Raw genomic sequence first — 18,348 nt, 5'->3', positions numbered from 1 at the left:
AAATCTCACCCCAAGTGAGTAGAATCTTCTCAGGCTGATGCAAAAGGATGAGGAGGATGTTATTAGAAAAAAAATCTATTTTGCCTGTGTAAAATGGTGTATTTTAATAAATTTGCAGCATTATCTGTTCCAATCAAGAGCACATCCCCATACTTTCCACAAACCATGAGCTTTGTGTTTAAAGCAAGTTGTTTCCCAACCTGTTTTGGCCTCAAAAAATCCAAAACAACCACAGGAAAACACAGCAATAAAACAAGCTGGTGCCACCCAAAGGTACCAGCTGGACCACAAAGTGAAGGGGTGCATCCTGTTCACTTTGAGCTGCTGCCAAATGCCACATTGTAGCTGCCTGATTCCAAAGAAGTGAGAATAAGAAAGCACAAGCATTCAGCAATGGTGCAAAACCAACAAGGAACAGCCCAGTTTTCAGCAGCTGTGAGAATGTAACAAGAGGCAAATCAATCTGCAGCAACACGGGTTTTTTTCCTGGCGTCCCTGATTTACATTTTTATGTGATGCTTTTTCCAAAGTTTTGGAAAAGGTACAGCAAGGGAACTGAAAAAAAATTCAATGGGCTACAATCTTCAACATCCTCACACTGTAAGCAAGCACCATCTTTCTAATGCATGTTCTACATACAGCATATGAGTTGAAACAAGTTATAAAATATTTAAGCACATCAGATTAAAAGCTGAAATCCATAAGATACTAAATTTTAGCAATAACTTTTAGTGCTGCCTACAGAAATAAAGGGAAATGCTTGGCATTCTTGTAACCAAGAAGTAAACACCTGCTCTTCCATTCTCCATGCTGATAATGTACCACTAAAAAGGAGCATATCATTTGAGAATGAGCTTTTCATGTAGTTGGACTTCCTACTGTTAAAATAAACACATGGATCACAATGCTCCATTAATTTTCCTGCCATTTTCTAAATCTAGTTCCAACCCCCCATCAAAAGTACCTTAACTTGAGTTACAGGGCTGGTCCCTCTCTTTTCATTTTTCATTCCAGTAGGTGACAGTGCCCCTGTTGTGTTTGGTGGCTGTGGAGTAGTTGGCATCTTGGCTCCAGGAGAAACCTGCATGCTGGCCAGCTGAGCTGCATAGAGTTGCTGCAAGACAAGACAAAGATATAAAATATTCCTTGCAATGCTCCTAAGCAAGAGAAGTGGTAGAAGTACATAACTCTTTATTGCCTCGCTGCTATTTTCCTTGATAGAATTAGACATTTATTTATTTATTTATTGGGGGGTGGGGATTCCAGCACTTTCTTGTTTTAGCTTTTCCAGATCATTACTTCTAAAAAAGCCAAGCAGCATCACAAACTTCTCACATCAGGCAAGAAACTTTCTTTTATTTTATTGGCAAATTAAATAGGTTTCCCTCCCCCATTCCCACTGACAACAATCATCCTGGTGAAGGGAAAGTGAATGGCTATTGTCCCCATGCTAAATAATCTCACCGGTTTTGTAAGACTGCTTATAAGAGGGGAAAAAAAGCAGCACCCACTAAAAACTTGAAAAATTTTAGATCTTTACATTGTTACATAGAAGTTCTCCATCAACAGCAGAACCTGTACTAGGAATTTAAACTGGATTAATTTGCTACTGAAATTCAATGCCAGGTTTTCTCTTGATACTGGTGAATAAAGGAGGCATTTGGGTATATATCTCCATCACAGTGCACAGGGATTTACATCTCAAGCTCCCATTAACACTAATGAGAAATAGAGGTATAAATTCCACATAAAAAAATGAGACCACAAATTTCAACAACCACAGTCTCAAAACTTATGCACAACTTCTTCCACTACTCAAAAGTTTAATACAAACATGATAAAAATGGACATCCAAGTCAGATGTTCCTAACACTAGAAAGTGTTTACAGAACAAAAACAAATCAGTTTAATTTCCTTCTAATGACCAACTTTAAACCCTCACCTTGAATTAGCAGTAGCAATAATTCTTCTACCATAAACAGGGAAGATCCTAATCCCTCTTCCCTGCATAAATCTATATAAACTTTGCCTTATTAGTGAAAAAAACAGGTGGTTTGTATGTAATTTTCAACATTACTATCATTCAGATGGACAAATAAAAAAAATTACAGTAATCAAAAGCAGACCTTTCAGCACATGTAATTAAATGAAAGCTTAATAAAGAATAATTTGCAAGAGCCAGATGTGCTTATGTCATAATTGTTGCTTTCTTTGGAACAATTTTTCTAATATAACAAGCCTCTGAAGAAATGAAAGTTACACAATACTGTGTGCTCAATGACTCAGTGGCTAGACAAATGCATACAGAAGGGTCAAAGTAAGAACTGTGGGTGCTTAATGAAAAATGGCATTTTTTTCCTTTGTTTCACACATCTCCATTATATGCCACCCTTTCTAAATGCCAGGCACTGTCTCCAAATGGATAGGAGATGAGCCTTCTAAAATCTGATGTCTTTAAATATTTAAGTTGAGGTACTTTATTTTTTTCCTCTGCTAGAGCTGTAATTTCCCAGCTTTCTGTTATGCACTGAATAATGAAAATGAAGTACTGTATACAGTAGTAAATGTTCTGCTCTACTGCTGGGATCTTATCAGCTCCCCTTGGCAATGGCATCTAAACTAACATCATGTTCTTCAGGTCATCCTTTGTTAGTTTAATAAGCTACATTGCTCTGGGATAGGAAAAGGCAAATTTTGCAAACTTCTCAAAGCCTGCACGTATCAGCTTAGGATAAATTCGATACCATTCAGTAGAACTGATGACAAAACAAACAAAATACATCTTTATGAGCAAACAGATTTTAAGAGGTGCCTGGAGTCCACTACTTTACTTTGTCTACTGCATACAACAGGCTGCCCATACTGTGTGTAGCCTTCATAATTACAATGACAGTACAGATAAAATGTTCCAAAGCCAGAAGACCGTTTGGATTCTGCTTCAAGTAGCCCAGAAGTCCTATGTATATCATATACTGAAATTTTCAAGTCTCTGAAGGATATTTTCTCTGGTAGAGCACTGGCTTGAACAAAAAGAGTTTGGGGTATTTTCCACCTCCACTTGAGCATGGGGGTGAAAAGGTTTGGTGAAAATTATTTTCCCCATCTTCATGGAATCTCTGTTACAGGGTGAAGGTAGCAAGTGGTTAACAATATCTCAGCACTTTTGATTTGGAGCAGGCAATCATGAGTAAAGATAAACTTGTTGGATACTTGAAGCAGAAGTCTCTGCAGTAGGTATGCTTCTGGCTTGGTCCGTGTCTCAAAGTCGGAGTTGTACTGCACAGCACTGAGTCTGATTTCCTGATGAGGACAAACAGTGGGTAATATATTGTTGAAGCGATGCATCTCCATGGACTCTGAGAACTGAACTATTACAGTTCTTCAGGGATCACACAAGAATAGTAACAAAGACAGTTACTATGGGACACTGGGCATGTCTACACATGCATTTATTGTGCAGTAAGTGGTTTTTTAGGCCAGTGTCTACACATGCAGCCATTAATGCTTTAAGGAACTGTAACACAGCTTGCTGGGTGATTTCATCAGCCTACCCTGGTCAGCACCCTGGACAGCCCTAGACCCAGCTCTAACCTCCTCCCCATTTTCCCGCCTCCTACCCATGGAGAGTGGCCCAAAGGCCAGTGCGCAGGGCAGCACATGGTCACACTGAGCACAACACGAGTTGGGGCTGAGCCACGCAGAGCATTCAGGGGTGCATGCTGGCTCTCTCACAGGCAGTGTCTTGGTGGAAGGGAAGCCTGGCACGTACCTGGGATGGAGGTAGGTATTGCAGGGAAACCAGCACCGGAAGCTGAGAGCAAACGCAGCCCCAGCCTGGCCTGGGCTGAGCCGAGCAGAGAAGCTCACTCACAGGGCAGAGAAAACAGCACTGGGTGTTGCAGACAGATGATGCAGCCCCAGCCCTGTCCACGCTGTGCTGCACCCTTCCCCTGCAGGAAGTCATGGGGGGAGGTTCCTTGCTACCAGAACCACAGCTCCAGTGTCTACAGTAGCACATGCCTCAGCACTCGGCTCTGGCCCACTGAACCCACATAGAGTTAAAGCGACTAATGCAACTTTAATTGTCTTATGTCACCTTAAGGGTGCACTTGTAGACAAACCCAGTATTACTGCATAGTAGGGCATCTACACAACTTCTTACTGTGCAGTAACTAGTTGGGTGTAAATTTGATACCTACATCAAGCAGGTATCAAATTTATGCCCAACTTGGTGTACGTCACCATAGTTACAGTGCAGTACGGGTATGCACGTGTAGACACTACCTGTATTGCACAGTATTTTTTAGGTTACTGCACAGTAACTGTGCATGTGTAGACATGCCCACTGTTTGAGTATCTGGGTAACTGTCTGAATAAATGAATGTTAAAAGTTGAAAAATTTGTTTTTACATCTTAACACTATGTTGATAATGTTATGGGTGCTGTATGCAGGTGTCACCAGGAAAAAAAAAATTCTAAACGCAAACAGAGTGTGGCAGGGCACTGTGTGTGCCTGCCACTTTAAGGGCCTGGAGCTGGCAGCAGCCAGGTGCCTAATGAGGGCAGTCATTTTAGACACAGGGCTGCCCATATAAACAAGGCAGCTCTGCTGCTGGAGGATGCAACAACATCGCCTGGCTGGAGGGCTGCTAGTATGATCTGGAGGTAAGGGAAGAGTTGCAGGGGATGGATAGGAAGCTCCTGGTCCTGGGTATGACCTAAAACTGCACCCTGCTGGGAGTGGGTGACCTGGCGGGGCTCTCAGTGGCGCAGGAGCCCCCAGGAAATGCCAGGCCAGTTATCACCCTGGTGAAAGGCAGGTCGGGGCACCTTAACCCCAGCTCCCACATTCAGGTGGGTCAGGACATTGGTGGAAGAGGGGGCCAGGCACAGCAATGGCCACCTCAGCCACCCGAGAAGGGAAGCCCTGATACTCTGAGTAGAAGGGGGAGATGTGGAAGATCACAGGGTAGCACCATGATGTGCTGCTCCAGAGGGGGAGTAAGAGTCTCCAGTGAGATCCTGGAACACCAGGGATGGTGTGAGGTACCCCAGCTCCCCATATCCAGGAAGGTGGACCCGGGGAGAGTGTGCGGCTAGTGAGGCCAGAGGTAAAGTGCCCCCTCGACTGGCCCATGCTGGGGCCATGATGGAGAAGATCAAAAGGGCTAGGTGCCCACTGTGAGGGGCACCCAGAGTCATGGACCTGGGACCCTGCCTGGCCTCGGAGGTGGAGCCAGGGCCTCTGTATGGCTGAAGGTCCTGAGTGGGGACCATGCCCGAGAGGGGAGCCAGCTATGAGGAGCTTGGTAGCCCAGATGAAGGCAATGTAGGGTGCCAGAGTGGAGGGATCTAAAGAGGGTCCTGTCAGGAGAGTTCTGGAGCCTAGTGTGGGGCTGGTGTACTTGGGAACATTGAGATGCCATCTGCCAGGCTTGGGCTGCAGTGTAGGGGAGGAAAGGAGCCGCAGATAGCGCCCCTGGGCATCAGGGCAGGAAATGGGCAGCCTCCCACTAATTAACATCAATTAATTAATTATTAATATCAAGGCATGGTGGACAAGAACACGGGTGGTTGGCCCAGGAACAGGTGGGCGGGCTATGGTTAGAGCAGCCCAAGGAGGCCCCCTGTTACACAGAGTATAAAGAATAATCTGATGCTTATATAGATTTCATCATCTGACTTTGAAGTCACACATTTGGGATTCTTCCACCTGCTATTCCTATAAATTTGCTTGAAATATAAAAAAAAATGTATTAAACAGGTGAATAATTTTGTTTGTTCCCCATTATGAAATGAGTTATTTTGGAGGTGGATTCAAAGTTTGCAAACATAAAAATTACACTGGTGTTTTCAAAAATATTATTTGGGAAGAAAATATGTGTAACTGTCTATAAATACTGCAAACTGTATTAATATTTGCAAACAAATGATCCAGAGGTGCAAATGCATGTTTTTGGAAACACAGTTGTTATATTTACCACTGAAAAATGTCCCTAATAGAACAATATATAGAAATATATAGAGACCCTAATAGAATGAAATCAGATAGTAAAGTTTTACAGAAAGATTAAAGGGAAAAAATGTGTAGGGTAAATGAAAGTAGGCTGCTAGATTTCTGGAGTGAAAATTTCTATAGAAACTTTTCAGTTAAAATGCAACTTGTTAGCTATTGACTAATGACTATAAAAATTTATTAACTTACTCCAAAATCATGAATTTTAAAATGTATTAGTCAGCCACCACAGTAACTAATGAGTCACAGCAATTCTTTTCAGTCCTGTTACTTATAAATTTAAAGCAGCTCTAAATATTACTGCATCCTTTTTACGTTAGCACATAAAATGATAGTTACTTATATCGTTGGAGTGCTAATGTTATAAAAGCAGTTTAAACACTGAGGCATCCTCTGTGTTCAGGCTCTCTAATACTTCTCCAACCTAAATAGATGACCATCACCGATCCCCTTCAAAAACTGCTGACTGGGAAAAATAAAGCGCTTGACTACATACAGGATGATCAAAAGCATCAAGTGCTGAAAACTCAGTTTATATGTTAAACTTCCTTTTTTTTGTCTTAGAGTATGGCCATATATCATTTGTGCACTCCGCTATTAAACCACTGTGAAAACAGAGCACCTAGCAACAAACTTGCTCTGTATCTGGATTTGGAGCCAGGAATTTCAAAAGCAGTTTAATACTCCTGAATCTATATTCAGACTACAGAGAGCAGAATTTTTAATAATGTGCAAATGATTTGAAAGCCAAAGTCTTATTGAGGTCAACAGCACTTGTGCTTCTCATCTTAAAACTGTTGAAATCCCACCATAAGGCACCCGCCTTTGGGTACTTATTAGTCCAAAGCTATTTAAAAGGCAAACCTGACAAGAGAGATAATGGACATTTAAGTTCATCACAAACTGGGCCTGCAAAGTACCAATATAATTTAGGAAATGAATAGAATTGACTGGGAAGGGCCTGTGTGCCACACAGTGGGGGCTGAATCTTGCCTTTGCCAAAAGAGCACTTTTCACTTTTAGCTATAACTTAAAAACTAGCACCCAGGGGGAAAAATGGAGACAGTGATAATAATACAGTGGTGATTATTCCCTACTTTCTCAAGCAGAAATTGTCAACAGGGTTTGTATTTCTGTTTTCACTTCACCTATGTTATGAAAAGCACCATGCACAACCTCAAGTTTCCTACAATAAATCAATGGGATAACAATACCGTGCCCTGCTGCCTTGTCTTTCATCCAATAATCTTAGAAGATTTTATAAGCATCAACTAGCTAAGCACAAATCCTTTGTATGACAACCAGGTAGAATCCATGGGTAACTATGCCACTACCAAAATACAGTCAAGTCAGAGTCTACCCTGAAGTGCTTAAGCCTCACACCCTCCTCACAGACATCACTCCAATAACATGCAGTAGTAAGTAGCTATCTGTGCTCTCTCTCATTAGTGTATACTCAGGCTCACCTGTGCTCTTTGCTGTTGCTCCCCATGTCCAACCTTGCGCTGTACACTGCTAGATGATCTTGGGCAAATCACTGAGGCTTTTTGTGCCTCAGCTGCCTCCCCTTGTGATAACAAAATAATGATACTTACCTCTCTCAGACCATAGGATCTGGGGCTAGGTGAATGAATGAATGTAAAGAGCTCTAATATTTAAAGACTGACGATAGGTTATAACAGGGGTAGGCAATGTTTTTTCGCCAGAGTGCCAAAAAATCCACAATGTCTACCTTGGAAGGTGTTGGAGTGCCGACATGCTGAAGCTCAGATCAGCTGTTTGTAGCCTCCCAGCTGCAGCCAGCCCATGGAGCCCACTCTGCTGGGAGTCTCCCAGCTGCTGCTGGGACCAGCTTGGGCTCCATGGCCAGCAGCAGCTTCTTAGAGCCCAGGCTGGCGGTGGTGTGTCAAGCAAAATGGCCTTGCATGCTATGCTTGGCACACATGCCAGAGGTTGCTGACCCCTGGGTTATAAAGGTAAATATGTACATATAATATATTCAAGTAATCAAATAACAGAACAAGTAAGTGTAGCAGTTCCCAGGACCCACAAGAGAAACCTCTCCCATGGATCCCTAGAGGGTATGTCCCAACAATCAACGGGTAAGCACCCCAAAATATAATTCACAACCAACAGTCAATAAACACTCCAAAATATGCGACATAGCAAGTAATTAATAACCACTCCAAAATATATGGAAATCCCAAATACCCATCTCCTCTAGAGTAGTCTCCCTTTCTCCAGCATAAATCCCTTCTGATGGGGTTATCCACTGTGTCCCTCCCCGGTGGGAAACCCCTAGCCCAAGAACTCACACTTCCTGGCAAGTAGGGGTCCAGAAGGATTTCATCCTCAGGTAGGCAAACAGCTCCATGCAGCACCATCTGCACTGGTGCTGGCCTTGTGCCAGGGTTGGAGTCCCAAGCTGCCTCGAGCAGCTCCCAAGGTCCCAGTCTCTCTTGGACCCTCCATGCAGTGACACCTACACTGGCTCCCCTGTGCTCTCTTGCACCGAGGGGTTGGGGACGCAGCTGTCTGCCACTCCCATCCAACGGCAGACTCTTCAGGCTCTTCAGGGCAACTGGAAGCTCTTCCTCAGCCCCAGCTTCTTCTTTCTTCTCTGTCCCTCGCTTTCTCCTCTGCATGCTGTGCACACAGCTCTTCATATACCCTTTTGGGGCTCTGCCCCAAGATTGAAGCCTGGCCATTCGGGGGAAGGTGGAGGGCAGTCTTTAATTAGGTCTACTCCTTGCCTTGCCCCAACGTAGGGGTGGGGTGGACTCCTCCCAAGGCTCCTTCCCTGCTGGTCTCTGATTGGTGGGTTTGCCCCACCAATCGATTCGGACTTCTCTAAACCCAGAGAACCGGGAGTAGATAGACAAGCCCACCACCAATGTCTTTGCTAATTAGTGCATGTTTGCAATAGCTATATTCTATTTTTACATACATATGGAAGTATAATAATGATTAATCTAAGGGAATCCATTAATCTAAAAACCTTCTTAAAAGAGGAAACTAAATTTAACACTTTCAAAGAAAAATACAGGTAGAAGTCCAATTGCAGGGTGGGGGCTACCCAGTTTATTGCACCAAGTGCAGCATGTATGATTACTTGCCCCAGGGGCAGGTGTCATATGTGTGCACAAAGTGCCAGAACTCCTTGCTCTGAGAAAGCATGCATGCTCTCTCAGGGTTAGGGCGGTAGAATTGGAACAGCTACAGGAGGCAGAGAGATTCACATATGAGGCTTTCAGGGACATTGTAGAGGAGTCCCATCTCCACTGCAGCAGTCCCATGCTGCTGAGGAGGATAAGAGCTTCAGGGATGGATTGCGTCAAGCTGGGAAAGAGGGAAACTATCCCTTAGATGGGACCCACCTTCCATCTGATGTTACAGCATCCTCTTTCCTCCAAGGAAGGGAACCCCACAGGATAGAAGGAGACAGGTGGTGGTAGTGGATGGTTAGATTATTAGGCACATAGCTGGGTTTGTGACATTGAAGAGGACTTCATGGTGACTTGCCTGTCAGGGGCAAAGACAAGGCCACACACAGGACCAGACAGACAGAGCTCCAAAATCTTAATGTGTGGCCAAGATGATGGTAGGGAGGAAAAGTTTAGGTTTATTAAAAACTGAGGGACCTTTTGAAATAGGGGTAGCCTATATAGAAGTTATCGTCTCCACCCGAGTCAAAATGGTACCAAACTGCTGGCATGTAACATCAAAAAGGTAGTAGAAAGACTTTTAAACTAAAAACAGTGGGAAAGCTGACAGGTGTCAAACAGCACAGTTTGGATTGATATGCTCTATAGAGATGAATCCATAAAAAATGGGGATAAGAAACAGGGTGAAGAGAAGTATAAGCAACTATTTTTAATGAATAAACATTCACAAAGAAGTAGCCAACCAGGCAACAATAAGGAGTACATATGTTTTTATACTAATGCTTGAAGTCTAAGATCAAAGGCAGGGGGACTTCAATGCTTAGCAATAAATAATGTTATTGACATAATAGGTATCTCTGAAACATGGTAGAATGAGGGAAATCAGTGGGATGCTGTAAAACAAGGATATAAATTATACCAGAATGATGGAGTAGGTCATACTGGTGGGGGTGTGGCACCTTGCATCAAAGATGACATCAATTCAATTAGGGTGGACTTTTCAACTGATAAATGAAGTACCATAGAATCTCGTGAACAGAAATCCTGGGTTTCAATAGAAAAAAGTACATCTATGGATATACTATCAACCTCCAGACCAGGTTGGCAGCAGTGAGCTAAAAATGCTAAGGGAGTTAAGAGAGGCTGCATCAGAAGAAAGCACAGCAATAATATTGGATTTCAATTATCCACAAACAGACTGGGTCAATATAACATTGGGCTGGGATGCCAAGATGAAATTTCTTGGTCTTATAAAAGACTGCTCCCAGGAACAGTCTTGGAATCAACAAGAGGAAAGGCCATTCTTGACCTAGTCCTAAGTAGTGCACAGTATTTGGTGCAAAGGGTAAGTGTTACTAAACTGCTCAACAATAGTGACCACAATACAGTTGGGTTTGACAACCATGTAGGAGGGAAGACAAAAAAATCTACCATAGTAGCCTTTAAAAAGGGAAACTATACCAAAAGGAGGAAGCTAGTTAGAGAGAAGTTAAAAGGGGTCCCTGAGGTGAGGAGTTTGCAAGCAGCATGAAACCTGCTTAAGAACTCCAAAGTGGAAACACAAAGCATACTGCAAATGAAAATAAATAAATGGACCAAAAGAAAGCCAGAAGATCATAAATTGCTGAATTCCTAACTGTATATATAGCCTATCAATAAAAACATCCTTGGTACCAGGACTGGAGGGCTGGTAATGTGACTCCCATTTTTAAAAAGCTCAAAGGGGACACAGGGCACTACAGGCCAGTAGACCTAACTTCTGTTCCTGGAAAACTAGTAAAAACAATAATAAAAAAAAAAAAATTGTTCAGCACATGGATGAACATGACTTTCTGGGGAAGAATCAACAGAGCTTTGTTTAAGGGAAACATGCCTCACCAACCTACTAGGAGTTCTGTGAGGGTATCAATAAGCAGGTGGATCAGGGTGATCCAGTTGACATAGTATATTTGGACTTCCAAAAATCCTTTGGCAAAGTCCTCCATCAGAGGCTCTTAATTGAATTAGACAGTCACAGGATTAGAGGGAATGTACGCTCATAGATCAGAAATTGGCTCCAGGATAGAAAGCAAAAAGTGAGTATATATGGCAGTTTTTAGGATGGAAAGAAGTATACATAGCAGGATGTCTCAAGGATCTGTGTTGGAACCAGTGCTGTTTAACATATTTATAAATGATCTGGACAAGGGGGTGAGGAACAAGGTGGCCAAACTTTCCAATTACACAAAATTATTCAGTGGTAAAGACCAAGGTGGACTGTAAAAGGACTACCGAAGGATCTGGCATGATTGAGCAAGTGGGAAACTAAAAGGCAGGTGAAATTCAGTGTTGACAAGTTGAAAGTGATGCACCAGCAAAAATAATCCAAACTATACCTACACTATTATGGGTTCTACATTAGCTGTTCCCACACAGGAAAGAGATCTGGGAGTCATTGTAGACAGCTGTCTAAAAACGTCAGCTCACTGCTGGGCAGCTGTCATAAAGGCAAACAAAATGTTATGGACTATTAAGAAGGGGACTGTAATAAAAATGGTAAGTGTCATTATACCCTTTTATGCATCCACACCTTAAATGCTATGCCCAGTTCCAGAACCCCACACCTCAAAAAGGATATAGAAAAACTAAAGAAGGTACAGAGAAGAACAATAAGGATGCTTAGTGGTATGTGGAGGGGGCTTCCATACGAAGAGAGAGTGAAGAGGTTAGGCCTATCCAGTTTAGAAAAGAGACACTTGAGGGGCAACATAATAGGGGTTTATAAAATACTAAAGGGTGAAGAGAAAGTCGATAGGAATTTATTATTTATTCTGTCTCACAATACAAGAACTAGAAGTCACAAAATGAAACTAGTAGGTAGTAAAACTAACAAAAGGAAGTTCCCTTTCACACAGTGTGTAATTAAAGTGTGGAACTCATTGCCACCAGATTTTATGGAAGCTGAGAGTTTAGCCAGACTCAAAATGGGATTGAACAAATCCTTGGAGGAAAAGGGTGTTAGTAGCTGTTGAGCAAGGGAGTTAGGGTTATAGCCTCTGAAACAGAACTTCCTAGACCTTTAATGCTGGAGGCTGCAAGTGAGAGATGAGCAGTGAAGAAAAACTCTGGTCACACCCAGTTCACTCTCCCTTTCAGCATCCACCGTATGAACACAGGGTGCTGGTCAACCAGGTTCTGACCTAGTAAATGCCAATTCTTTTGTTCCTAGGTTCTCATGTTAATGGCTTTCTTGTCAAAAGAAGTTTATCACTGAAAAGCTTCATAGGAAAAGTTCATTTCAAGGAAGTACTTGAATAAAGGGAAGGGGATCAACTGCTGTGTGTGGTATAGGATTTTTCTTTAGGCATAATTTGCAGTGTGAAAATAGGCACAAGTATGATACTGGGAGGAGATGGTAAGAGCAATTATACTTGTATAAGGGTAAGAAGATGCAAGGATTAGAAACTTTAATTCTGAGGAGAAAGGGGAATTGGGTCAAAGTAATGATGCCATGATCCAAGGAATGAGCCTACCACAAAAGAAACCAAAGGAAGATGAGAAGCAGAGAGGGAAAGCGGTTGCAGTAGTTAACTTAGGAGATGGTCCAAGCACAGATGAGGAGAGCTGTAGTAGCCAGATAAAGGGGAAAGGATGGATTTGAAAAATGTTCCAAAGAGAGCTAGCAGGATTTAGCTGGATGCATGGGCGACTGGTGCCTCCTGAGTCTGGGGGCCACCTGCAGAAGGCAGTAGCAGCATTGACAGTGGGGACGGCGCCAGTGAGCACCTGCAGATGCCACCAGCAGCATCAACAGCGGGGACAGAGCTGGCAAGCACCCTCAGATACTGCCAGTGATGTTGGTGGCAGGGACAGTCCTGTCAGGAGTGGGGAGCACGTGCCCCTCTGTGCACCCCTACCAGTCGCTTCTGGCTGGATGCGAGGGGAAGAGAGTGAGATGGATTCTAAAACCATTTAGGTTTTTATTGTCTCGTGAATCCTGTCATGACATAAATGAAAACACACATTGCTTCCTATGCAGTTGCACAATATACATCTCCGAAGGTGTGAAAAGTATTTTTGGTTTAAAAAAATAAAATAAGAAATTCTAAGCTTTCTGCTAACTTTAAAGGCCTCTCTTAATAAAAATGTAAATCCTATTTTATATCCGCAAGGAATGTGCTGCTGGAGTTAAAAACAATAAGCATATTGAGATTCAATTGAAGAACCTTATTTGTCAGAGTTCTAAATAAACTACGCAAAGCTGTAATATCTTATTTATAGAGATGAAAGTTCAGCTGCTGAGACAATGAGTAATTTGGTTTCTGAGGAAAAAAATCTGAAAGGGGTGATTGCAAGTACAGTTGAAAATCTGCATTATGGCAGTTGATGTGGTTGTTTTTCTTATATTATATAGAACATTTAGCAGGTAGTATTGCAGAGCTATAACTCTAGTATTTTCCTTGAGGTTGTATGTCATACATCTATCTAAATTCTCTAAGCACAAAGAAAGGGCTTACAAATCCTATCATAAACAGCAGCTTCTTCATCTCCTGTCAGTACACGGTTTAACAAAAAAAACACCCCAAAAAACAAAACTAAAAAAACCTCTGATGCAGCTGTTTTTCTCTATTTTTGCTATGTGTCAAACAGACACAAAGCAGAGAGTCCTTGTTCCAAGGAACAGGAAGGGAGAATAGTCTTGTGGCCAAATCATTAGCTTGTGACTCAGGGATTACAGGTTTCATTCCTACTGAACCCGCACATTTCCTGAGTGACTTTGCACAATTCACACTAAGTTCAAGCTAAGTGATTTAGGAGCCCAAGCCCTATTTTCAAAAAATGACTTGGGTGCTTGGAACCTCACATCCCCTGAAGATATATACTTGATCCCCACATGTCTCAGTAAAATAAGGACACTTTCTAAAAAGAAGTTAACAACCTTTCCATGCGTTTTGTCCATCCATTCACTGTAAGCTGTTTTGCATTTGGCTGTTTCTCTAAGTATGTACAATGCATAGCACAATGGTATTCTTCTCTCAGTTGGGACCTTTAAGTTCAATAGTAATAATAATGACAACGGAGGACAGTTTGGCACCTTATAGACTAACTCATTCAGAGAGACATGAGATTTTGCAGGCCATAGCAAACTTCATCAAAAGCTATGAATTGCATCTAAAAAAGTAGGCTATAGCCTACCAAAGCTCAAGCCTCTGTGAAAGAATTCATCTATAAGGTGCCACTCTGTTCTCCTCCTGTCTAACTTCTGACTAACATGGCTAACTACCTCTCTATTAACAATGAGGTTACTTATGTAAGTAAATACTATTACACATCTACTTACATTTGTTCAGAGAGATTTGCAACACAATGTTCCCTCAAATAACTAAGATATAGACTGCTCAGAGTCAAAGAGCAGTTAAAGGGAAATGGTATCCAGACATACAAGGTAACCCAAGTAACTCATCAGCAGCCTAACCATGTGACAAACCCAGAGGCGACTCCAAAGCTGCTATGTTACTGCCTGTGGAGTCTGCCAAGGAACCAGATGCTGTCACTAGACAAATGTCTCCCACAGCTCAGCATCTGTGACCTCTGACCGCTTTCCACAGAAAAGGAAGAGCAGAAGGAGTAAAGGTGCATGTGCAATTGTTTAAAACAAAACTAATGGATGAAAAAATCTTGGAAAAGGCAAAGCTTTTGCAAAAACAACATCTCATAAACAAAGGACTAGGTTTTATTTTAAAAGTAAATGTATTTTGTTTTATAGTGCCTTTGCACAGACGTTACCTGTTAGAACTATATACATTGTATATCTGCATGTTTATATTTTTTAATTATATTTCAACAAAACCACAGCCAGATTCTTTAATGTTTTATTAGGATTTTCTTCTTAATTATAATAGATATTACGCTAACAATTTGCAAAATAGTTCATTTACACCCCATGTAAGTTTTATGGGAGCACAAATACTTTGGACAAAATTGTCCTCTTTCTTACACCTCCATAACCACATCTAACTTCTAGGCTTCTTATAGAAAAGTATGAGACTTAAATGTAGCTCACATGCTTACTATATTCAGCAACCTTTAGTTAGGTGCTTAACCGAAGTGGCATGGATTGCAGAACATACAGAAAAAAGTAGAGTTGCAAAAAGAAAAAAAAAGTTTTAAATGAGAAATGTTTTAAAACAATAGGGAAAAACCCCATACTGCTGAGGTTATATTTGCCTACAATATATCCATCTCATACATCACAGATGCAGGTTCTTTTTTTAACAATATTATTTCCTTGTGGGGGAGAGGAGGGGTTTGGTGTAGTAGGCTTAACTATAACCTACCCTTTTAATTGGTGCTGGCAGTCCCTCAGTACTAAGATGACAGTGTTCCAATAAATAGGGAAGTATAAATGTGGCTTCAATGCCAGTGGGATTTACTTGAGCCAGAACTCTGGTGTTCACTCTTCTGATCTTCCAAAAGATGTGGAGGATATTCCAAAAACATTGCTGATGCTAATGTTCCAACACTTTCAGATGTTTTCAATACATCATCCAAATTTCACAAGCATACAGCAGGGCAACAACCTGGTAGACATGAAGTTCTGTTTGGGTCCTAATGTCACAATTATCAGAAACAAGATTTCAGAGACATCCAAAAGTAACACTGGCAGATTTCATCCAGTGTTGAATATTGTCATTTACGCTTACTTTTTGGAAAAGTTGGCCAGCCATGTAGGGGAAGTGCTCAACATTGCTTTCTAAATGTAATATGTAGAGGAGCAGCTGGTTGGTTTGAGATGGGTTGGAAAAGTTTCTTGGGTTTTGAGAAGTTGACAGTAAGTCCAAGCATTTCACATGCGTCACGGAAACCACTAAGAGAAAACTGGAGCTCTTCAAGTGAGTGGGCACACACAACATAAATTGACAGTGAACTGAGTCCGGTAATGGAGGTGCTGATTATCTTGGATTTAGAGATTCCCAGCCATGTGATACTAGATGCTAACTTCAGATGAAAGTCAACAATGAGATGTGGAATAGCTGTGATAAAGGTGGAAAAGAGTGTTGGTGCAAACACACATCCTTGCTAGACTCCTGTTCTCAGAGGGAAGGGATCCACCTCTGAGCCACTGCTTAGGGTGGCTGCTGTCATACTGTCATGAAGAAGTCTGATAATGTTAATACATTTTGGCAAACATTTAGATCTCAGCAGAACCTTCTTTAGGGCCTCTCTGTTGATACAATCAAAGGCCTGAGCCAGGTCAATGAAGGCCAAGTAAAGATCTCAGTGTTGCTCATGGCATTCTCCTGAAGCTGTCCAGCAACAAAGATATTGTACCTCTAAGGGGTCTGAAACCACAGTAGGACTCAGGTAGAATCTTCTTAGTGAGGAAAGTGAGTCTACTGAGGAGAATGAAGCAAGCCTCGTCCTAGCTATGGGCAGGAGTGCACCATCACAATAATTCTTGCAATCCGATCTATCTCCTTTCTTGAATAGGGTAATGATTCTGGCATCTTTCAAGTCATCAGGAATCTGTTCATGTTTCCAGATATTTATAATAGCAATGTATAATTGTTGAGAGACTTTTTTTCCACTTTGCTTATAAATTTCAGCTGGTATTCTATCATTATCACATGCTTTGTTGCTCTTAGTCTGCTTAATGCCTTTCAAGACCTCCTGACAAGATGGTGGATCTGTAAGTGGGGTGTTGTGAATGACTTTGATAAAACTGTCTTCAATATTAGAATCTTGGTTCAGGAGCTCTTGAAAGTGTTCCTTTCATTATATGTTGATGGTGAAGCTGTCTTTCAAGAGTGTCTGCACTGGCTGCACTGAAGAAACTGCATGTCACGGCTGTCAGCAACTTATGAATCTCTTTTCTTTGCTTCCCATCACTTATTCTTCCATTCTCAAAGTTTCTTCTGGGTCTCAGCTTTAATGTGACAATAGGTGTCTTGCTTCTGTTTGGAGTTGATGTCATTCTGCCAACCTTTGAAGGCTCTCCTTTTTCTGTCAATGAGAGTTTGAATTTTCCCATCATTCTCATCAAACCAGTCCTGATGTTTCTTTGTGGAAAAGCTAGAGATTCTTTGTACACCTCATAGATGCTTTCCTTGAGGTTTTCCAAGCAATCAATGGTATCAAGATTATCAAGGAGGTTGGAGAGTTTCTCATTAGGAATGTCTACTTGAGATGCTTAACTGCACAGGGGCTGCCTTTTCAAGAGGGCTGCTGGAAGCTTCAGCCGGAGCCTGGAGCTTCCCCAGTGGCAGCAGAGGCCCACTGCAGGGCCCTGGGAAGTGGGAACAGATTGGCAGCAAATCTTTTCCTGCTTCCCTGCACATGTAGATGCCTGTCCACCACTGTTTACTTGCGAGTAATTTACTCAAGAATAAATTGGTGCAGTATCAAATGCATCTGTAGACACGCCCACTAAGGAACTGCTGGAGACTATCACTTTTGGCAGGGTCTTTCAAGCAGTCAGTACTGAAGCTCTTCCTTGGTTGTTCCTTTTTGTTTATGTCATTTTGGGGTGATACGCGCAGACTTGATGGAACATGATGTCTGTGCTGGTCATAACTCTCAATGTGATGGTCTTGCACATGCATTATGACATAGTCAATCAGGTGCTAATGTTCTGACATTTGCCATATGTTATTTTGGTGGACTAAGGAGATCATGATAAAATCATATTCCAAATACTTCCTGAGGAGAATTCTATTTGAATTGACTTTTCCGACCCATTTCTTTCCAACAGTTCCTTTACATAGATCACTGTCTCTGTCCACTCTATCCCTGAAATAAGTCACCAAGAGGAATTATCTTATCTTTTTTTGGAGACAGATGACAGGACTTGGTCAAATTTAGAACATAATTCTTCCCTTGTTTCATCATCGGCATCAAGGGTCTGGGCATACACACTGATGACTGTAGCATGTTGTCTGTTAATCAGTTGAAGACTTGAAGACAGAGAGTCATGGGACACCTGTTGATGCCACTAGGCATTCTAGCATCTGAGTAACAATTTTGATCTTTACAGCAAACCCCAAAAAGGACTAGCCACCACCAGACTCCTTCTCCTGTGCATCTGGTCTCGCTAAGAGCAATAATGACAGCATCAAATTATGCAAGTTCTTTGGCCATAAGTGTTGTCCTTCACTCTGGCTGGTCACTGTTAGGGTTGTCCATCAGAGT

The 18,348-nt window shown here is 41.9% G+C and overlaps 1 protein-coding gene across 7 annotated transcripts in view; it reads right to left on the bottom strand.

Moving 5' to 3' along the window:
- SOX6 (SRY-box 6) overlaps positions 1-18,348 on the bottom strand; it is a 528,512-nt gene that overhangs the window by 102,285 nt on the left and 407,879 nt on the right. For all 7 annotated transcript variants that reach the window (XM_019551786.1, XM_019551785.1, XM_019551787.1 and 4 more), the window contains one exon: positions 965-1,114. In XM_019551786.1, the coding sequence (XP_019407331.1) occupies positions 965-1,114 (150 nt within the window). The remainder of the gene's footprint in view (positions 1-964; positions 1,115-18,348) is intronic.

This window comes from Crocodylus porosus, unplaced genomic scaffold, assembly GCF_001723895.1.
Source record: "Crocodylus porosus isolate Cpor-Errol unplaced genomic scaffold, CroPor_comp1, whole genome shotgun sequence".
In the NCBI taxonomy this organism is placed as follows: Eukaryota; Metazoa; Chordata; order Crocodylia; family Crocodylidae; genus Crocodylus; species Crocodylus porosus.
Note: the sequence above shows the minus strand (reverse complement) of the source record. Positions and strands in the feature narration are given on the sequence as shown.